At 44.0% G+C, this 16,282-nt stretch overlaps 1 protein-coding gene across 1 annotated transcript in view; it reads right to left on the reverse strand.

Moving 5' to 3' along the window:
- Positions 1–15,102: 15,102 nt before the first annotated feature.
- pinx1 (PIN2 (TERF1) interacting telomerase inhibitor 1) overlaps positions 15,103–16,282 on the reverse strand; it is a 102,748-nt gene continuing 101,568 nt past the window's right edge. The window contains exon 7 of the mRNA XM_067984460.1: positions 15,103–16,032. Coding sequence (XP_067840561.1) covers positions 15,379–16,032 — 654 coding nt within the window. The 3' untranslated portion in view covers positions 15,103–15,378. The remainder of the gene's footprint in view (positions 16,033–16,282) is intronic.

The raw sequence follows: 16,282 nt of genomic DNA on the forward strand, positions 1-16,282 counted from the left end.
CGGGATCTTGGGTTCATGTCACGCTACACGTTACCCCACCAGCGAACAAATGTTATCTGTTTTTAATATAATGGGTCATTTGCTGGCTCTCTCTGCCTTCCGGATGTTTCTGCCTCTCTCTGTGTTTTTTTTTCTCTGTTTTTTTTCCCTGTTTGTTTTTTTGTTGAATGTGTATTCGGAGGTTCTGCAGGTAACACCTCTCTGTCTGAACACGGTGATTGCCTTGGCAACGGGCAGTTGCAGGGGCAGTCTGTAAACACCATGTATTATTGTTCAATATGTATAAATGCGTAGGCTTCAAGGAGATCTTGAAACATTTGCCTGAGGAAGGAGAAAATCTCCGAAAGCTTGTGAATTTAAAATAAAATTGCTGGACTATAACTTGGTGTTGTAAAATTGTTTACAATTTATATTCTATGCCTCGGCTAATAAAGGAAAGCATTCCAAATGCCTTCTTAACCACCTTATCTACCTGTCCTGCTACCTTCAGGGATCTGTGGACATGCACTCCAAGGTCCCTCACTTCCTCTACACCTCTCAGTATCCTCCCATTTATTGTGTATTCCCTTGCCTTGTTTGCCCTCCCCAAATGCATTACCTCACACTTCTCCGGATTGAACTCTATTTGCCACTTTTCTGCCCATCTGACCAGTCCATTGATATCTTCCTGCAGTCTACAGCTTTCCTCCTATCAACCACACGGCCTATCTTTGTATCATCTGCACATTTCTTAATCATGCCCCCTAAGTTTAAGTCCAAATCATGAATGTATACCACAAAAAGCAAATGACCTAGTACCGAACTCTGCAGCACCCCACTGGAAACAGCCTTCCAGTCGCAAAAACACCCGTTGACCATTACCCTTTGCTTCCTGCCACTGAGCCAATTTTGGATCCAATTTGCCACATTCCCTTGGATCCCATGGGCCTTTACTTTTTTGACCGATCTGCCATGTGGGACCTTGTCAAAAGCCTTGCTATAATCCATGTAGACTACATCAATTACGCTACCCTCATCGATCCTCCTAGTCACCGCCTCGAAAAATTCAGTCAAGTTAATCAGACACGACCTCCCCTTAACAAATCCTGCTGACTGTCCTTGATTACTCCGTGCCTTTCTAAGTGACAGTTTATCTTGTCTCTCAGAATTGATTCCAATAATTTGCCCACCACCGAGGTTAGGCTGACTGGCCTATAATTACTCAGTCTATCCTTCACTCCCTTTTTAAGCTACATTAATTGTCCTCCAATCCTCCGGCACCACATCTGTATCCAGTGAAGTTTGGAAAATGATTGTTAACGCCTCCACTATTTCCTCCCTGGCTTCCTTTAACAGCCTGGGATACATTTCATCCGGCCCTGGTGATTTATCCACTTTCAAAGATGCTAATCCCCTTAATACTTCCTCTCTCACTATGTTTATCCCATCCAATATTTCGCACTCCTCCTCCTTAACTTCAATCCCTGAATCATCCCTCTCTTTTGTGCAGACAGATGCAAAGTATTCATTAAGAACCATACCCACATCTTCCGCCTCCACACATATTTATATTTTAGAGAAAAAAATTCAGCAAGAAAGGGAGAGATAAAATATTCAGAACAGTTCATCCCTATGATTCATCACGGTTTTGATTTTGAAAGGATTTAGTGCTGATCACTTTCTAATGTACTTGCATCTGCGAATCAGGTCCTTTCTATACAGAAATCTGTGTAGATTTAACAAAAAAAATTCACATTGTTCATGTTAACTGTTACAATCGAAAACATGATCTAAACATGAGATCTACTGCAAATCTAATCATTAAAGAAGTTTTAAAAGTGAGTGGCAGGTGTATCTGAAATTGATTCTTTTAAAACTTCTTTAATGATTAGATTTGCAGTAGATCTCATGTTTATATCATGTTTTCAATTGTAACAGTTAATATAAACAATGTGAATCATTTCAAATAGAAGCATAACCTGAATGAACAAAGGTTCCTCTAACATTGATAACAGTGACAATTTCCTCAGTCGGATCAATTTTCGGCAGATTTTAAAAATGAAAATTAGATGGGTCATAATTACAAACCCAGTACTGAACAGACAGTAAATTAAAAGTACTGGCAAGAAGATATTAAATTGACTTCAGTGGTTGTATGGTGTCGTCACCATCTACAGTTTAGTTCAGAGTAACTACAACAGTCGTTCACAGCTATTAAGCTACAAAATATAGAATTCATAGACAATTCAGAGAACTGAGCACAGCACTAAAGTAGAGAGCAAGGGGGAAATTCTCCTCCATAATCCCGCCAGAAATTGGGTGGGATGACAGCAGAAATGTCAAAAAATTCTTGTAGGCCCCATTGCTTGATTGAGATTTCCCTCCCCTTGCCAGGGCTGCCAAATCTGGTTGGAGGAATTCCTGGAGGTTTGATCATGTGACATTCTGACCACATGACATTTGACCATGTGATGCCTGATGACATGACCTCGACAAATGTTATTGCATTTACCTTATAAAGGTTGGGTACCCTGCAGTTGAGTATTTTTGCTTGTGGTTTTGTGCCAGTGTGGTGTTGTACGAGAAGTTCCTAGAACTAGGCCACCCGCGATCAGGCGAATAGGGGAATCCGGAGGCAGGGAAGAGGGAAAATTGAAGAACCCTCCTCCCATTTAGAGCCCCCCCCCCCCCCCACAACAATTGCCGAGACCCCCTATTCCCAAATCTCCAGTCTTCTCCTGACTGCACTCAGGAGCCCTCAATTTCAGGAAACTCCTGGTTATTCTGGGAGGGTTGGGAACTCCACTCCTGCTGCCTGTTCCTTCCCCGCCTGCCGCATGTTACTTGTGGTGGTGGGCAGGGTCCAAGTCCCCAGCGGATTTCCCTGCTCTTCACCACACCTGCTGCCACTTCCCGGGACCATGCGGAAGGTGGCAGTAGGCCCTGGGAAACCGTGGTAAATACCCAAATGGACAGGGCTTTGTAGCGGGCTCCTCTCCATCCAGACAGCCCCAAAGACTTACAATAACAACTTGCATTTATATAGCACCTTTCACGTTGTCCCTAGGCACTTCATAGGAGCATTATCAAACAAAATTTGACACCGAGCCACTTAAGGAGATATTAGGACAATTGACAAAAGCTTGGCCAAAAAGGTAGATTTTAAGAAGTGTCTTAAAGGAGGAGAGGTAGAGAGGTGGTTTATGGAGGGAATTCCAGAGCTTAGGGCCTAGGCAGCTGAAGGCATGGCCACCAATGGTGGAACAATTAAAATCGGGGATGCGAGGAGGCCAGAATTGGAGGAGCGCAGAGATCTCTGATGGTTGTACAGCTGAAGAAGATTACAGAGCTAGGGAGGGGCGAGGCCATGGAGGGATTTTAAAACAAGGATGAGAATTTTAAAATCGAGGTGTTGCTGGACCATGAGCCAATGTAGGGCAGTGAGCACAGGGGTGATGGGTGAGCAGGACTTGGTGCGAGTTAGGATATGGGCAGCAGAGTTTTGGATGAGCTCATGTTTATGGGTGGTGCAAGGTGGAAGGCCGACCAGGAGAGCATTGGAATAGTCTAGTCTAGAGGTAACAAAGGCATGGATGAGGGTTTCAGCAGCAGGTGAGCTGAGGCAGTGGCAGAGATGGGCGATGTTACGGAGGTGAAAGTAGGCAGTCTTGGTGCTGGAGAGGGTTTGGGGTCCGAAGCTCAGCTCAGGGTCAAATAGGTCACACCAAGGTTGCGAATAGTACGGTTCAGCATCTGACAGGTGGCTTAGGGAACGGAAAATCCCGCCATGGCAGCTGGGGAATTTAAATTCAATTATTAAATTTTTAAAAATCTGGAATTAAAATACTAGTATTAGTAATGGTGGCCATGAAACTACCGGATTGTTGTAAAAACCCATCTGGTTCACTAATGTCCTTCAGGGAAGGAAGCCTGCCGCCCTTACCCGGTCTGGCCTATATGTGACTCCAGACCCACAGCAATGTGGTTGATTCTTAATTGCCCTCTGAAATGGCCTAGCAAGCCACTCAGTTGTAAAATCTCGCTACGAAAAGTCATAATAAGAATAAAACCGGACGGACCACCCGGCATCGGACCACTAGGCACCGGACACGACAACGGCAAAACACCAAGCCCAGTCGACCCTGCAAGGTCCTCCTTACTAACATCTGGGGACTTGTGCCAAAATTGGGAGAGCTGTCCCACAGACTAGTCAAGCAACAGCCTGACATAGCCATACTCACAGAATCATATCTTTCAGCCAACGTCCCAGACTCTTCCATCACCATCCGTGGGTATGTCCTGTCCCAACGGCAGGACAGACCCACCAGAGGTGGCGGTACAGTGATATACAGTCAGGAGGGAGTGGCCCTGGGAGTCCTCAACATTGACTCTGGACCCCATGAAATCTCATGGCATCAGGTCAAACATGGGCAAGGAAACCTCCTGCTGATTACCACCTACCGTCCTCCCTCAGCTGATGAATCAGTCCTCCTCCATGTTGAACACCACTTGGAGGAAGCACTGAGGGTAGCAAGGGCACAAAATGTACTCTGGGTGGGGGACTTCAATGTCCATCACCAAGAGTGGCTCGGTAGCACCACTACTGACCGAGCTGGCCGAGTCCTGAAGGACATAGCTGCTAGACTGGGCCTGCGGCAGGTGGTGAGCGAACCAACACGAGGGAAAAACTTACTTGACCTCGTCCTCACCAATCTACCTGTCGCAAATGCATCTGTCCATGACAGTATTGGTAGGAGTGACCACCGCACAGTCCTCGTGGAGATGAAATCCCGTCTTCGCACTGAGGACACCATCCAACGTGTTGTGTGGCACTACCACCGTGCTAAATGGGATAGATTCAGAACAGATCTAGCAGCTCAAAACTGGGCATCCATGAGGCGCTGTGGGCCATCAGCAGCAGCAGAATTGTATTCCAGCACAATCTGTAACCTCATGGCCCGGCATATTCCTCAATCTACCATTATCAACAAGCCAGGGGATCAACCCTGGTTCAATGAGGAGTGTAGAAGAGCATGCCAGGAGCAGCACCAGGCGTACCTCAAAATGAGGTGCCAACCTGGTGAAGCTACAACTCAGGACTACATGCATGCTAAACAGCGGAAGCAACATGCTATAGACAGAGCTAAGCGATTCCACAACCAACGGATCAGATCAAAGCTCTGCAGTCCTGCCACATCCAGTCATGAATGGTGGTGGACAATTAAACAACTAACGGGAGGAGGAGGCTCTGCAAACATCCCCATTCTCAACGATGGCGGAGTCCAGCACGTGAGTGCAAAAGACAAGGCTGAAGAGTTTGCAACCATCTTCAGCCAGAAGTGCCGAGTGGATAATCCATCTCAGCCTCCTCCCGATATCCCCACCATCACGGAAGCCAGTCTTCGGCCAATTCGATTCACTCCATGTGATATCAAGAAACGGCTGAGTGCACTGGATACAGCAAAGGCTATGGGCCCCGACAACATCCCAGCTGTAGTGCTGAAGTCTTGTGCTCCAGAACTAGCTGCGCCTCTAGCCATAGCTGTTCCAGTACAGCTACAACACTGGCATCCACCCGACAATGTGGAAAATTGCCCAGGTATGTCCTGTCCACAAAAAGCAGGACAAATCCAATCCGGCCAATTACCGTCCCATCAGTCTACTCTCAATCATCAGCAAAGTGATGGAAGGTGTCGTCAACAGTGCTATCAAGCGGCACTTACTCACCAATAACCTGCTCACCGAAGCTCAGTTTGGGTTCCGCCAGGACCACTCGGCTCCAGACCTCATTACAGCCTTGGTCCAAACATGGACAAAACAGCTGAATTCCAGAGTTGAGGTGAGAGTGACTGCCCTTGACATCAAGGCAGCATTTGACCGAGTGTGGCACCAAGGAGCCCTAGTAAAATTGAAGTCAATGGGAATCAGGGGGAAAACTCTCCAGTGGCTGGAGTCATACCTAGCACAAAGGAAGATGGTAGTGGTTGTTGGAGGCCAAGCATCTCAGTCCCAGGGCATTGCTGCAGGAGTTCCTCAGGGCAGTGTCCTAGGCCCAACCATCTTCAGCTGCTTCATCAATGACCTTCCCTCCATCATAAGGTCAGAAATGGGGATGTTCGCTGATGACTGCACAGTGTTCAGTTCCATTCGCAACCCCTCGAATAATGAAGCAGTCCGAGCCCGCATGCAGCAAGACCTGGACAACATCCAGGCTTGGGCTCATAAGTGGCAAGTAACATTCGCGCCAGATAAGTGCCAGGCAATGACCATCTCCAACAAGAGAGAGTCTAACCACCTCCCCTTGACATTCAACGGCATTACCATCGCCGAATCCCCCACCATCAACATCCTGGGGGTCACCATTGACCAGAAACTTAACTGGACCAGCCATATAAATACTGTGGCTACGAGAGCAGGTCAGAGGCTGGGTATTCTGCGGCGAGTGACTCACCTCCTGACTCCCCAAAGCCTTTCCACCATCTACAAGGCACAAGTCAGGAGTGTGATGGAATACTCTCCACTTGCCTGGATGAGTGCAGCTCCAACAACACTCAAGAAGCTCGACACCATCCAAGATAAAGCAGCCCGCTTGATTGGCACCCCATCCACCACCCTAAACATTCACTCCCTTCACCACCAGCGCACTGTGGCTGCAGTGTGCACCATCCACAGGATGCACTGCAGCAACTCGCCAAGGCTTCTTCGACAGCACCTCCCAAACCCGCGACCTCTACCACCTAGAAGGACAAGGGCAGCAGGCGCATGGGAACAACACCACCTGCACGTTCCCCTCCAAGTCTCACACCATCCCGACTTAGAAATATATCGCCGTTCCTTCATTGTCGCTGGGTCAAAATCCTGGAACTCCCTTCCTAACAGCACTGTGGGAGAACCGTCACCACACGGACTGCAGCGGTTCAAGAAGGCGGCTCACCACCACCTTCTCAAGGGCAATTAGGGATGGGCAATAAATGCCGGCCTTGCCAGCGACGCCAACATCCCGTGAACGATTTTAAAAAAAATTATCGCGTAGATGCCAGTGTTGTAGCTGTACTGGAACAGCTTGGCTAGAGGTGCAGCTAGTTGTGGAGCACAAGTCTTCAGCACTACAGCTGGGATGTTGGCGGGGCCCATAGCCTTTGCTCTATCCAGTGCACTCAGCCGTTTCTTGATATCACGTGGAGTGAATCGAATTGGCTGAAGACTGGCTTCTGTGATGGTGGGGATATCGGGAGGAGGCTGAGATGGATCATCCACTCTGCCCTTCTGGCTGAAGATGGTTGCAAACGCTTCAGCCTTGTCTTTTGCACTCACCTGCTGGACTCCGCCATCATTGATGGAGATGTTTGCAGAGCCTCTTTCTCCCGTTAGTTGTTTAATTGTCCATCACCATTCACGACTGGATGTGGCAGGACTGCAGAGCTTTGATCTGATCCGTTGGTTGTGGAATCGCATAGCTCTGTCGAGAGCATGTTGCTTCCGCTGTTTAGCATGCATGCAGTCCTGAGTTGTAGCTTCACCAGGTTGGCACCTCATTTTGAGGTACGCCTGGTGCTGCTCCTGGCATGCTCTTCTACACTCCTCATTGAATCAGGTTGATCCCCTGGCTTGTTGGTAATAGTAGTGAGGAATATGCCGAGCCATGAGGTTACAGATTGTGCTGGAATACAATTCTGCTGTTGCTGATGGCCCACAGCGCCTCATGGATGCCCAGTTTTGAGCTGCTCGATCTGTTCTGAATCTATCCCATTTAGCACGGTGGTAGTGCCACACAACACGTTAAATTGTGTCCTCAGTGCGAAGACAGGACTTCGTCTCCACGAGGACTGTGCGGTGGTCACTCCTACCAATACTGTCATGACAGATGCATTTGTGACAGGTCGATTGGTGAGGACGACGTCAAGTAAGTTTTTCCCTCGTGTTGGTTCGCTCACCACCTGCCGCAGGCCCAGTCTGGCAGCTATGTCCTTCAGGACTCGGCCACCTCGGTCAGTAGTGGTGCTACCGAGCCACTCTTGGTGATGGACATTGAAGTCCCCCACCCAGAGTACATTTTGTGCCCTAGCTACCCTCAGTGCTTCCTCCAAGTGGTGCTCAACATGGAGGAGGACTGATTCATCAGCTGAGGGAGGACGGTAGGTGGTAATCAGCAGGAGGTTTCCTTGCCCATGTTTGACCTGGTGCCATGAGATTTCATGGGGTCCGGAGTCACTGTTGAGGACTCCCAGGGCCACTCCCTCCTGACTGTATATCACTGTACCGCCACCTCTGGTGGGACTGTCCTGCCGGTGGGACAGGACATACCCAGGGATGGTGATGGAAGAGTCTGGGACATTGGCTGAAAGGTATGATTCTGTGAGTATGGTTGACTGGGCTTGGTTTGCCGTTGTCGTGTCCGGTGCCTCGTGGTCCGTCCGGTTTTATTCTTATTATGACTTTTCGTAGCGAGATTTTCCAACTGAGTGGCTTGCTCGGCCATTTCAGAGGGCAATTAAGAATCAACCACATTGCTGTGGGTCTGGAGTCACATATAGGCCAGACCAGGTAAGGACAGCAGGTTTCCTTCCCTAAAGGACATTAGTGAACCAGATGGGTTTTTACAACAATCCGGTAGTTTCATGGCCACCATTACTAATACTAGTATTTTAATTCCAGATTTTTAAAAATTTAATAATTGAATTTAAATTCCCCAGCTGCCATGGCGGGATTTGAACTCATGACTGTAGATTATTAGTCCAGGCCTCTGGATTACTAGTCCAGTAACATAACCACTAACGCTACCGTACTGGATTAACTGCTGAAGGCCTCGGTTTCAATCAGAGGAATATATTGGGGGCCTTGTTCTGATCTTTGGGGCACTTTATGTCCCTCACCAGATCTTCTGGTACTGCAGCCACGTCCCTGCTGCAGGCTGACCAGAGTTTTCTTGCTGACACTTGCAGGCTCCCTCTTGATGGAAGGAATTGTGTATCTTTAATGTGAGTCCCAACTCAGGAAAATGGGTCTGGGCTGAGATGGACAGAGAGGGGAAAGCCACCCCAATGAAACTGCACCCTGAAGAGGCAAGTCCAGGCCCAAGACTCAAGAATTCCCCTAAAAAGCATTGATATACAAGTGTTAAGAGAAGGAAGTTCACACACACAAAAAAGTTCAATTTTTAAAAAAATGTAGCACTGCTTACAGCAAAGTGTTTGTCGGTTGCACTTTTTCCACCTCTCACAAACATCATCTTGCATTTTCATAGTGCTTGACTCATGCAGGAGGATACCACAATGCACCTTACATTAAGGAGAACAAAATAGTGAATGACAAGCAGGAGAGAAAAGAGATAATGTAAAGTATTAGGGTTAGTGACCAAAGGAACAGTCAAAGAGTCTTGAGGTTTTTGAAAACAGGGAAGGTGGCGACAAGGTCAGCGAACTGGGAAGGAGTGACAGAGGGCAGGAACGTAGTGATTAAATGAGCAGCCATCAATGGTCAGGCAGGATAAGCCCAGTATTAAAGGAGCAGAGGGTGTGCATGGGGGCATAAAAATACAAAGAAAGACAAAAAATAGGGGCTGTTTACATTAGAAGAGATTACTGAGTAATTTTATAGAGGTGGTTTAAAATTATGACGGGATGAGACAAAGCAAATAGAAACAGACTGTTTACAGTGATTGAATAAATATCTGGTCTGGAACAGGATGGGCAGTTGTAAGGATAAAAGTAAACAGATAACCGCACACCCTACAAAACGGTTTCCTTGGCTAAAGACACTTGGCCAGTGTTGAATGATGTAGGTTGTAAGGTCAGATACTTATTCTAGAGTTTTGCTCAGAGTCCATGATATGACTAATTGTATATGGTCTGTGGAAGTTAACTGTCTTGATGGGTCCAATGGCCATTTTACATTCCATGCTTTATGTTCTTAAGTATTCACGGTTGTTTCTCATTCCTTGATTTCTTGCATACTTAAGGCTGGTGAAAATCCTAAAATGAATTTATGTCAGTGAGGTGAGATTTACAAATTGGATATGTGGATAAATTCCCACTTCTGTATCGGAGGGTAAATATGATAGGAGAAACCTATAAACTTAGAACCCATTCCACCAGAAGTTAGACTGACCTAACCACCTTTTGTTTTTCATATACAAAGGCCAGATGGATTTCAAAGATGTCTTAGATCTTGCATTGCCAGTAAAATAAGCCATTAACTCAATTGCTACAGCATTTCGCGTTTCAAGGCCAGTCAGAATGATAGGTTGCAAGCACACACTAATGAACCTAATCAAAATCTGTTAAGTCACAATAGTCACCAGATCAATCCACATCACAAGCTTCTTAGCAGTTGGAATTGGGGTGAGGTGGTAAGTATATTTTTCAGCAGTTTATAAGCAGTCAGTTTTTCATGGAGTTACAGAGAAATATCCTTTAAATGCCTTGAAGAAACTCTTATCTGCATGTAGTTAAGACAACGGTTATGTTGCTTTGTTTTGTTCAGGATTTTTATAAGTACAATTTTTTTTTAAGAACAAAGATTAAGCCAGGGAAAGCAAAACAAGAGAAAGAAAACATGTCAAGACAACCAGAGGTTATTTCTGTGATAAAATTGACCCTGAGCTCCATGATGACTCATTGGGCAAAAACACAAGTGATACTGAACCATACAGAGTAGGGAAGTCCCTGATTCAGTCTCTGTTGTGTGCCTTCCTGACTCCCCATCTCCCTCTTTCTTTAAGATCCACGTTTAAATCCACTTCATAGAATCATACAGCACAGGACGAGGCCATTCAGCCAATTGTGCCAGCACTGGCTCTTTGAAAGAGCTATCCAACTCTCTCGTATGGTTAGCTGGCCACCTGAAAGAACCAGATATTTACAGCACAGGTGACATTCCGCCGATCATGTCCGTACCTGCTCTCTATTAGAGCAATCCAAAACTAATCCCACTGACCAGTGTTCTCCCATAGCCTTCTACCTTTCTCTGCTTCTAATATTTATCTAATTTCCCCATAAAAGACGCAATGGTGCCTGCCCCAACTACTCCTTGTGGCAACACATTCCAACAACCCTCTGCATAAAGACATTTCTCCTAATCTCTCTTCACTCTCAGTGACAATTTTAAATTGATATCTCGTCATAAATTCTGCAACCAAATGAAATAGTCTTTCCCTATTCGCTCAATCATAATTTTAAAAACCTTTATTAAGTCTTCTCTTAGCCTTCACTGATCCAGTGGAAACAATGGAAAGTCAGCCATTTGTTACAAGAGGAAATGTAGCAGCACAGAGAAAAAGTTGGCTAATGGACAGGAAAGAGTTATGGTAAATGGATGTTGCCCATTTTGGAGAAGACTTGGAAGTGGTCAGTGCTGGGTCCACTTTTGTTCTTGGTGTGTATGGGTGATTTGGACTTCGGTACAGGACATAATATTTTGAAATTTCCTGATGACAAAAAAGGGCTAGACAGAATGGATGCAGGGAGGATGTTTCCCCTGACTAGGGGTTCTAGAACGAGGGGTCAGTCTCAGGATGCGGGGTAGGACATTTAGGACTGAGATGAGGAAGAATTTCTTCACTCAGAGGGAGGTGGACCTGTGGAATTCTCTACCACAGAAGGCGGTGGAGGACAAGTCACTGAATATATTTAAGAAAGAGATAGATAGATTTCTAGACTCAGAAGGCATCAAGGGGAATGTGGAGAGAGCGGGAATATGGTGTTGAGATAGAGGATCGGCTGTGGTCATATTAAATGGCGGAGCAGGCTCGAAGGGCCAAATGGCCTACTCCTGCTCCTATTTTCTATGTTTGTATGTTTACCAGGAGTCAAGATCTCTCCTCATGGTTGCAGTTTCCCACCTCTGACATCATCCTGCCGAATCTACTGTACGCTCTTTGTGGCTTTAATATTTTTTCTATAATGGGATGCCCAAAACTGCACACAGTATTCCAATTGTGCCAATACTTTATATAAATTCATCATTACTTCTTTACTGTTGTACTTTCTGCTCCCATTTATAAAACTAGTCTTTGTTATTGCTTCATCTACCTTTGAGAATTATGTATTTGAGCCTCTAAGTCTCTTTCCATTAAGTGGCTACTTCAATTTCTTGGTTTTTCTCCCAAAATGCATTACCTCACACTTATCCACATTAAACAGCATCTGCCACCTGTCTGCTCATTCTACTGAGCAGTCTTTAAGTCCTCCTCAGTTTGTCAAACAACCTACTTTTGTGTCGTCAAGAAATTTCAATATAAAAAATATTTCATCTAAAACAATGCGCCACTTTGACTCTTTCTTGCAACTCTTTTACCAAACATGCATCTTCTCCAGTGTATAAACCCATCCACACTTCTACCTACTTACCATAAATGTCAACTTTCTTCAATCTTTCTGTGCTGTTCATCATACTAACAAATAATCTTTGATTTTTGGAAGCTTTTATTGTCATCCCACTTCTTTCTTTCCACATGCAGCTCTTTAATCACTACGATGGTAATAACCATCGATTCAGAAAGAATGGCACCAGCATCCATATATTCCAGCTCTTGGTCAACTCTTCAACCCTCAGATTCATTGTTTCTGCATGTAATTGCTATGCTTGACATTGGAAGTATTAAAATAATTTGAGGATGTGATTCACAGGTTCAGTATGGAGATGGCCCTGGATTTTCCAATTGCATTGCTGATGGTAACCCATTTATTGGTGTTACAAACAAAAACTCTGGATGATGGAATCTGGAAGCTGCTGGAACTCTATGGGATGGCTGGAAAGATGCAAAACTGCTAGAGGAGCTGCATGAGGGAAGAAAGGCTTGTGTAAAATCTGTCGCACCAATAATTATACTGGTGCTTAAGCTAGATCCCCATATTTACATAAGAGAGCTGTTGTATCTCATGGTCCTTGATTAATTCCAAACGTTTGCACAGAATATCAGCAGCAAAGCATCAAAGACCACGTCTCTTTGTCTTTGGAACTCTCTCCCAGATACTGTTGTCACTTGAAAGTCTATATTTTGCAGAGTGAACCATCACTTGCTGCATTAGGGCATGGGAAACCTGTGACATGTTGGCACACAATACAATTTGCCAAGTTGTTCTACATCCCAGTAACTAAAAGGGTCCAATTCAGAAGACATCCATAATTGTTACAATTGCTCGATGGACAATAACACTCTAGAGGGCAAAGAAAAGTAGGGATATAACTTGAAAGCAACATTCAATGAACTGAAACGTTTAACTTTCACTGTGGCATCTGTATTGTTGCCTATCCAATGGTACATTTTGGTTTTTGGACAAACTGAAGTCTTTTTTTAACCTGTTGATATTTTTGGCTGACTCAATAAATTAACTTTTTTTTAGGTATACCTACTTATTTATGGGAATGACCATTTACATGTTTTGTAAGCGGTCAAAAAATGATAGATTAACAAATAAAAAGCCTCTATGAAAAAGACAGAAAGCTAGTTCTTACCTTCATGTTCAGACATGAGCAACGTACTAAACCTGGAAGTCTCAAGCAAGGCCAAAGTTAGAAAATATTGTTTTCTCCAAAGTAATTCACGTTATATCAGTTAAGTCTCTTTTTAAGAGCTAGGGAAATATGTTTAAGAGCAGGACAAAGGTTACAAAAGTGAAGGTGGACTGATATGATCAAATATGTCATAAAATTATGTGGTTTCTGTGCTCCCGAGTTCCTGGATGAATCATCTGAGATGAGATCAGCTACCTCAGTACATACCAGGGATTGAATCTGGATGTACCTGCTTTGCATTGGATCAATATCAGACTTGGCTGTGCATTTAAGCATCAAATTGCCTGGGGGCAGCCCGCCAAAATAGATATTTGCATCATCTTTTCAGAGGTTTTAGCTGTGGTTATTCATCTCCCTCAGATAATATAAATTAGGGACAGCAAAAGCAGCATAGACTGTACACGATCTACTGAAAGGAATGGCCTTAACTTTCTTAAATATATCTATATTAAAAATTCTTACATCTGTACGCACTTCCTGTCCACAACATCTTACTGCCTGTTGCCATGTTTTTTTTTCACATCTTTGCGTCAATCTTTTCCATTAGAAATTTCTATGTCCACATTTATAATATAAACTGTCTGTGCAAACATGTCACACTGTAATTATGCTCTTCCACCAGTGTGGCACTGTTGTGCCTCAGTATTACCTCTCCTAGGTCCTCAGCCCGTACTCTAGAGAAACTCCCGAGCTCCAACCAACTCTACTTCCCTGTTTCCCAAACTGCCGTATGTTTTATTACGAAATGCCCACAAGTAAAAATTAATTATTGTACTACTATCACCACTAGCAGATTGGGTTTCCACTTCAACTACAGCCAATACTACATTCATTCCAATATCTTGAGATAGAAACAGATAACAGGACAGTTATCCTAAAATGGTTAAAGAAGTTGGGCCTATTTCTTTGGAAAAGTGATTTTAAGGTGACCCATACCTCAAACATTTCAAGATTATGAAGGGGACTGAGAGCTGATATGACCAAATGGTTCAATGTTGTGGACTTCAACTACCAAGGTGTGTTTAAAATGAGAAAGCCAGGAGTAAAAAAGTTTTTTTTTACAAGCTGGAGAAATAAATAGTGTGACCTAGGATAAGTTATCAGGGAAGGCCATTGAAGTGAATAGAATAAACCTAACAGATAATTTTCCAACTTCGCGCTCCCAGCAGGGAGCCTCACCTTCCAGGAACACAAATCGTAAATTTAAATACCATCTAAAGTGATGGTCAGAAAATTGTGTGCAGCATGCACTTGAATTTCTACTATGTATTCCTGGCAGGCAAGGCTCCCTGGTGGGAGCTCGACGTTGAATAGTACAACACCTTTAGTACTTATGAGCAAAAATGTGTGGGTTTCTGGAAAAGAAGAGATTAAGGGATATAGTAAGAATGTAGCTGGGCAGGGTTTAAAATCAATTAAAAAGGGAGAGGCTTGTTGGACCGAATGACCACCTCGTGTTCCAAAAAATATTTTGTTCTTAATCTCTGTCTAAATAAGAAAAAATAGTCTGAAAACATATAGAACAATAGTTAGAAATATCAATTGGTTCTGAAATATTAAAATGTAAGTAAATATTTAGTGTATGTTCAGTTTTTAATACCCGTGAAATTGTATTTACTCATCGTTTTATTTTGTGCATTTAAAAGAAAATGATCATAACATGCTTTTATTCACTTTACTATTCCCTCCTCCATTACCAATCACGCTGCTTAAGTTTGATTACAACAGCACTTATATTAAGACAACTACACCTTTGAACAGTTTCTCAACATTTTTATATATATTAAGTTCAGTTTGCTTTGTAATTAGTAATAAAACATTTCATTTAGATGGTTTCCAATAAGAAATGTTGAGAACAGTTTCTGCAAGCCCCAAATCTTCTTTCTATTTCTTCTCTTTCTTCTTCCTCCTCCTTTCTATTGAATCGTGACAGGATTCAGAAACCTCATCTTCACCTACAGATGCCTTCTTTCTCTTAATCTTCTTCCGTTTCTTCTTATCCGTTTCCCAATTCTGCTCATTGGGTTTCTCTGTTGACCCATTTACAGCTGGGTACTGTTCAACCTGAATCTCCTCTGATTCAACTTCTCCCAAAGGACAAACCTTCTGATCAAGTGACACTGAATCTTTCGCTTTGCTTTTTTTTGACTTCTTTTTGGTCTGATCATTTTCCTCAACTGGATTGTCTTCTGTCAGACCATTATTTACCACTACACCTCCTTCATTTTTGGATTGTTTTGTGGGTATGGACGGTTGATCATAGTTACAAATCCCTTCAGTGTTTCTTGAGCTGTATTTTTTCTGCTTTTTGGATTTAATTTTCATCTCATCGAAGGACTGCAAGTCATTTCCTGCAAGTTCCTGAGCAGCGCTGGCTTGATGGGGCTCATGCACCGCTTTACGTTTTTTGAGTATTGCCATCCTACTGGCAAAGTACTCCTGCATCGTAAGAGAACTGGTCATAGTATTTATTTCAACTTCGGGCTCCGATGCACTGGTGGCCTTTGGGTTCGCAAGAGTCGCTACACAGGCACTGTCCTGAAAAACACAAAACACGCACCATAAAACACACTTGTGCTGAATACAAATTGCTGCCTCAGTTTCTTCATATCCAAGCAGCAGTTTCATGAAAAGATTACTGGAGGCAAGTTATAACTTCCACACGATTTAATGCTCTTACAGCAACCTCTAGGATATCACTACAGGTTCCACCACTGGCACGTGTAAAAACTTTTGGCTCCGATACTAGTCTGTTATTTATACTTATGTAAATTTGTAATGGTAGACA

The sequence above is a fragment of the Heptranchias perlo genome, chromosome 5 (genome assembly GCF_035084215.1).
Source record: "Heptranchias perlo isolate sHepPer1 chromosome 5, sHepPer1.hap1, whole genome shotgun sequence".
Classification (NCBI taxonomy): Eukaryota; Metazoa; Chordata; class Chondrichthyes; order Hexanchiformes; family Hexanchidae; genus Heptranchias; species Heptranchias perlo.